Below are 6,000 nucleotides of genomic sequence, written 5' to 3'. Positions count from 1 at the left end.
GATAGTCCGCTCAGCTTTTACATGTCCCTTTTCTGTCTTGTGTTCTGCAGCAAAGCCTGCCCAAGCTACCCAGCGATAAAAGCCGCAGCAAAAAGAGCAAAGAGCCCAAACCACGGGTGAAAAAGTTAAAGTATCATCAGTACATCCCCCCAGACCAGAAGCAGGAACTCAATGACATGCTGATGGACTCAGCGTATGCCCGTCTCCTGCAGCAGCAGCAGCAGTTCCTGCAGCTTCAGATCTTGAACCAGCAGCAGCTGCAGTTCAGCTACCAGGCCGCCCTGCCTGCACCGCTCAAGTATGGCTCCATTTATCAGCACAAACACTCCCTCTATGCAGCCAGAGATAGGATACGGCTCACCCACAAAGTTTGCCTTTATGTGTATACGTTGATAAACGACTTAAAAGAAAAAAAAATGCCGCTTCCTTTCAGAGTTAAGTTATCGGAGTATTGTTTTTCAACAAACCAAATCAAAAGTCCGTAACTGTTTTTTTTACAGAAAGTAATAACTGTTTAACTACAGCTGCTGTTGTGTACTCTAGATTTGTTTCCTGTTTTAAAATTGATAAAAGTTTATCTTCCCTCTCTAATCTGTACTCCCTTCTTTTCTTCTGGTCTTATTACAACAGAGCAAAAACTGAGGTACAAACCAGCTGCTCCAGTGGAGTTCTGAGTGGAAACGGTACGTCTAGCCCCGTGCAGCCCCGGCACGCTCAGACAAAGCCCAAGCCGGATCATTTACCAGCTAACCTGGATGAGATGAAGGTGACACGTTGCTGCCTGCACACAGTTTGGACAATCTGCACCTCATGCATGTTGCAGAGGATAATACTCTAAATGTTGAGCGGTATTTTCTGATAATGTGTTATCTTTTCAGGTTGCTGAGCTGAAAATGGAACTAAAACTCAGATCTTTGCCCGTTTCTGGGACTAAGACGGATCTGATAGAGAGGCTAAAGTTGTACCAGGAGAACTCTAACATTCAGATTGCTGCTGTCATTGAGACATCTGCCCTCACAACAGCCTCACAGTCTGACAACAAAAAGTTAACCCCGCCAGTGTCCCCTATAGACGTCTCTAAGGTGTCCAGTCTGGGCATAGAGGACAGTAGTATGGCAGACAGTCCCACCAAGCTCTCAGAAGCTCAGTCTCCAACTCAAACTGCTACCTGTGTGAACTCCCCACAGAGAGCTCCCCGGCAGGAGTGTCCCACAGAGAAAAGGTCCTATGAGAAGGACTCTGAGAAGGACAAGCGTCTCCACGCTAAGGAGCGTCAGATTGAGGAGCTGATGAGGAAGCTGGAGCAGGAGCAGAGGCTGGTGGAGGAGCTGAAGATGCAGCTGGAGGTGGAGAAGAGGATTCAGCAAGCAGATTCTCCGGCTCAGCTCACACCTCTTGCTCCCATCCAGGTCAAAGAGGAAAACGGGACCTTGTCAAACTGCTCAGCATCCTGCGGTTCTCCTAGTCCGCCAGTGTTAGTCAAACAAGAGGAAGTGGCTCCTCCAAATCAGTTCATCATCAGCGACCAGACTTTCAAGCAGCCTAAGACCTTGCACCCAGTCAAGGCTGAAGCTCAGATCCTCCGACCTGCATCCCATCCCGCCTCAGCAGTTACTATCCAGCTTGCTGCCAGCAGCCTTAAATTACACACTAGCGTTAGCAGCGCAGCCCCAGGCTTCATCCAGACCTCTGGACAGGTGCCACAGAAAATAGAGGCCTCAGCAGCATTACTCCAGCAGTGCAGCAGTCAGACTCAGCCACTGACAAAGGTAAGAAAACACTCGAATGACTGCACAGGCTGCCACGGTCCATCTGTCTATAAGTCCTCACTATCAGTGGTGATTCTCCGGTAGTTTTTGGTTCCTTTTAAAGGTGCAAACTTGAGGTTGCATGTGGTCATCTGTATATGTGTCAAGCTGACATAATACAATGTGTTTTCTATGCAGTAAATTCAGGTTAAGTTGCACATCATACATCTGGTTAAGTGTTTTCAATGGCACCAGCTAATCACAGATCTCAGGCGTTTTTTTTTTTTATGATGTTGATGCTCTATCATGGGTGATGCCTCTTTCTTGTTGCCACAGTAATAACAGGCCTCAGCTGGGTGGTAAAATCTTTCCCGAGTCACATCAAAAGAAGGCTTGTGGAAACTTGGGTTACTGGAGCAGGCGCTGAGTGAAGGTTGACAGTAGTGCCCTGAATGCCCTCTGTCGTCCCTCTGCCAGCATACAACCACCCAGAATTAGCAACAGAAACCACAACTCAATGCTAACTGAGGACAGCAATCGCGGGTTGAAGCAGGGTGCACTACTTTTCTGTGATGGCATTAATGCATTCATTAAATTAGCCTTCATGCTGACCTGTCTAAATGTCTTTGCAGACATGGAGGATGGGGCACACGGCACAAAGCTTACTCAACACATTCCCAGCAAGTGGATGCCCCGTGGGAGCCTCCTCGAGCCAACCTGGTCCTAAAGACCCTACAAATAAGGTTTGTAGTACTTGTTTCTGTCCAAACCACTCTATAACAACTGTTTTGCAGGTCCTGGGACCTTGTTTATTTAATTATGTGTAATGCCAACTGCATTTGAAATATATGTGTTTTTTTATTTGATGTCGAGGACTGTTGTCTTTTCCTGTTAAACAGTCTCCCTGCACGAGGCAGCCAACGATCTTGCCAAAATTCACAAACCATGTGTCAAAGTGTAAAGACCCACCCCGCTATGAGGACGCAGTTAAACAGACACGCAGAATGTTACCAGCTGTTCAGGTGACAAAGGAATACACTCTTAAGTACAGTATATCCTTTAAATTATTACCATGGCTACTCATTCACTCGCTGGTCTTTCTGGTTTCTCTGCAGGGTCCCACTGCCGCTAGCCAGCAGATGGACGACTTGTTTGACGTGTTGATAGAGAGTGGTGGTGAGAAATACTGCAATTTTTCTTTTTTTTGCAGCAGCACTAAGATGCAAAGTATTTATGATTATGGGATTCTCACACTGAACTTGTTTTGTTTTTTTTTAGAGATCTCACCTTTCATCAGACACGATCCTCCCAGTCTGGACAAGCCTCTCCCTGTGACAGCCAGTGTAACCACTCTTCCCATCAACACGGTTTTATCCCGCCCTCCACCTGTGGTCCAAGTGGCCCAGATGCCTGCAGCGCAGCTCAACCCCTCGCCCAGCTTGACCTCCTTGACCTCTGACACCCGGCTGGAAACCCTCCTAGGTGCTCACACCGAGCCACAAACACTGAAGCTGATAGAGGAGCTACACTCACCTGTGGTTCCCATGGAGGGATACTTAAATGAAGACACATCCCCCTCAGCTTTGAACTTGCACAGTACAAACATGGATAATATGGATTGGCTGGACCTTACACTCTCTGTGCCAGCAGAGGGGGTCAATTCTTTGGACATGTCAACGCCAGTGGGCGTCTTCTCCTCTGACTTCCTGGACTCACATGAACTGCACTTGAACTGGGACTGACTGCTGTCAAGGATAATCTGTACACCCATCAGACGGGTTCAGAATACACATACTTTTATGCAATGGAGGCTGCATTTATTTCCTATGTGGAAAAATACAATATTTCGGAGGCTCTGTTTTGTTTTCTAGCCGAATAAATTAGCTCAATAATATTTTTTTTGTCAGTTTAGAAGTTCCTGTATTGCTTCCTTTGAGGTCTTCAAACCCTGGACAATGGGACTGGTACTGGCAGATTGAGAAGAAAGTTAAAGTTACTTTTACAATTTCAATCTTAATTTATGCCACAATTTGGTTATCAATATGTGCTCACGTTATTTCTTTCTCTTTGTCCTCTAATTGTATTGAATGTACAGTGTTATATTGGCCTGAGTCATAGCAGAAAGAGCAGCAAAATGTCCTCATTCTGGTTAAAGAAACTAATGGACAAACACTACATTTAGCTTGGGGCTACTATGCAGTTCACTCCACCCTGACTCTGAATGATTATCACTACCCAAACACATACTGAATGTTCCCTATATATGTGTAAATTGTGAAGCATAAATCAGATGTTTGTTTCGAGAGTGTGAATAAGAGAGTGATATAATATGAGACCACTGGGTTACCGCAGTGTCAAGTTAGCCTGACCAACCAAGTATTTACTACAAAATACTCAATTCTTAAAATTGCTCCATATCTCAATCAGTTCTGGCAGGTCGGCCAAATCTTCACTCCTCTGTAAATCATCCTGCACATTTGTTTGGAAAACCAATAGTCCAATGTGCTTTAAAAGTATACAGTTAAGGGCAACTAATCACAAGTTATCTGCCGTGCTCTGTTTAGACCAAATTAGTCATGATACAATTGTTCTTAAGCATCATGCAAAGACTCTGAAAGGGTTAAAACAAATTAAATGTGGTTTTTGCTTAGGTAGTTTATTCAAGAGGTGTACGCATGGCAGCACATACAAGACCACGATCTCTGTGCGCAGCAGACATGCTGTACATCTCACAGAAAAATAACAATATCCACCATTATGAACCACTGATCACTTCACAGTAAAATAACATGAACATATTACAATTGAATTGTATTGTAGCGACATCTGCTGGCCACCTCCGAATCTAACCATCTTGAGCAAGCAAAGTCTGTATTCTGCTCTTTTAGCAAACTGCAAAACATGACTTCTGGTATGATGAAAATATAATTCAGTGTCAAAGAAAGCGCCGCACACACCATGATGACACAGCCAGATAGTTTCTGGTCACTGCGCTGAATTATTGTTTAAAAAAAGGACTAAAGAGATTTGTAATTGTTGTTTGTCTGTCAGCACAATACCGCCTCATGACAATCCACTGTAACCCCTCAGTAGAAGAAGAAAGGCTTGTGTACTGGAAAGAGAAATATTTTTTCAGAGAACCAAGATTTTGAAACAATCTTGTTGTTCAGTTGAGTTCCTGAGATTGCTCAAGTAAACTCAACACAGAGGACCACTGCAGTGCGTCATTTGTAGAGCATCTCTCTTAAACTTTGTCTAACCTGGTGTTTACTTCCATCTAAACAGATTTCTGACCATTTCTGGGAACTAAAAAGTCTTACTGATCTGAGGGAACACAATGTTTCCTATAGAAATACTACATCTACATTTTTTGAATGTTAATTATGGTTTACCTCGGCGCTCTGTTTTTGGCGCTCTGCTTTTCTTTCTTCATATTTTACCTCTTAGCCAAATTACGTTCCACTGTTTTGCTGATGATACTCAGCCATACAGGCCTGTAAAAGATTGCCATTCCTAAATTATTATTTAAGAGGTGCGCTTGCCTGGATGTTGTGTAATTTCCTGGCCCAGCTTCACATAGACAACAAGTTGATCAAGTACAGTAAGAGTAACTTCATTTCTAAAAGTTTGACATGAAATAAATCAACAAGACCACCATTTGTTCTTTAAAACGAGGCTAACCATCTGTTTTATCCAATGAATCCCTTTGTTGCATCCAGACTTGATTATTGTAATGTATTGTTGTCTGGCCTGTCGCTTGTACTTCCACTTGAAATACCACATTACGCCAAGGTAAGCTTCTGACCTTTGGCTCCTGAATCCATGAATCAGACGCCAAGGTGCCTGTGATGCCCCTTCACACCCAACTCCTCTGATGTCCATCCTCGATATCTGATGCTCTTTCAGTCCGTGCTTCACGTTTCCACCAGCTCCTTTTCCCTCAGAGCTTTTTTATGGTCGTGATTGTCGTTCGACACTTCGGACATTTGTGTGTGGTCGATTTCAACTGTTTCATGCAGAAGGGAATGAGGCAACAACCAGCCAGGCAGCTGCAAAAGAAGAAACAGGAACACATTCACAAGTTGACCTGGAAACGTATGCCAGTGCCATCAAACCAGATGCACAGATAAAAACAGGCCTGCATACTCTCATGCAAATAATTAATCGGGATGATGGGAATGGTTTCCTACCCAAATGAAGCTGTCATGAAGCACACCAGCCAGGTGCCACTGTTGACAGATGAAAAAGTCTC

The 6,000-nt window shown here is 44.1% G+C and overlaps 1 protein-coding gene across 3 annotated transcripts in view; it reads left to right on the top strand.

Annotated features, from left to right (window-relative positions):
• Positions 1-5,531, top strand: part of mrtfbb (myocardin related transcription factor Bb) — a 70,204-nt gene extending 64,673 nt beyond the window's left edge. For all 3 annotated transcript variants that reach the window (XM_068578489.1, XM_068578488.1, XM_068578487.1), the window contains 7 exons: positions 51-298; positions 631-766; positions 879-1,769; positions 2,381-2,491; positions 2,648-2,770; positions 2,864-2,924; positions 3,027-5,531. In XM_068578489.1, the coding sequence (XP_068434590.1) occupies positions 51-298; positions 631-766; positions 879-1,769; positions 2,381-2,491; positions 2,648-2,770; positions 2,864-2,924; positions 3,027-3,490 (2,034 nt within the window). In that variant the 3' untranslated portion in view covers positions 3,491-5,531. The remainder of the gene's footprint in view (positions 1-50; positions 299-630; positions 767-878; positions 1,770-2,380; positions 2,492-2,647; positions 2,771-2,863; positions 2,925-3,026) is intronic.
• The last annotated feature ends 469 nt before the right edge of the window (positions 5,532-6,000 follow it).

This window comes from Clinocottus analis, unplaced genomic scaffold (genome assembly GCF_023055335.1).
Source record: "Clinocottus analis isolate CAN_PGR_092001 unplaced genomic scaffold, fCliAna1.0.p SCAF_16, whole genome shotgun sequence".
Classification (NCBI taxonomy): domain Eukaryota; kingdom Metazoa; phylum Chordata; class Actinopteri; order Perciformes; family Cottidae; genus Clinocottus; species Clinocottus analis.
Note: the sequence above shows the minus strand (reverse complement) of the source record. Positions and strands in the feature narration are given on the sequence as shown.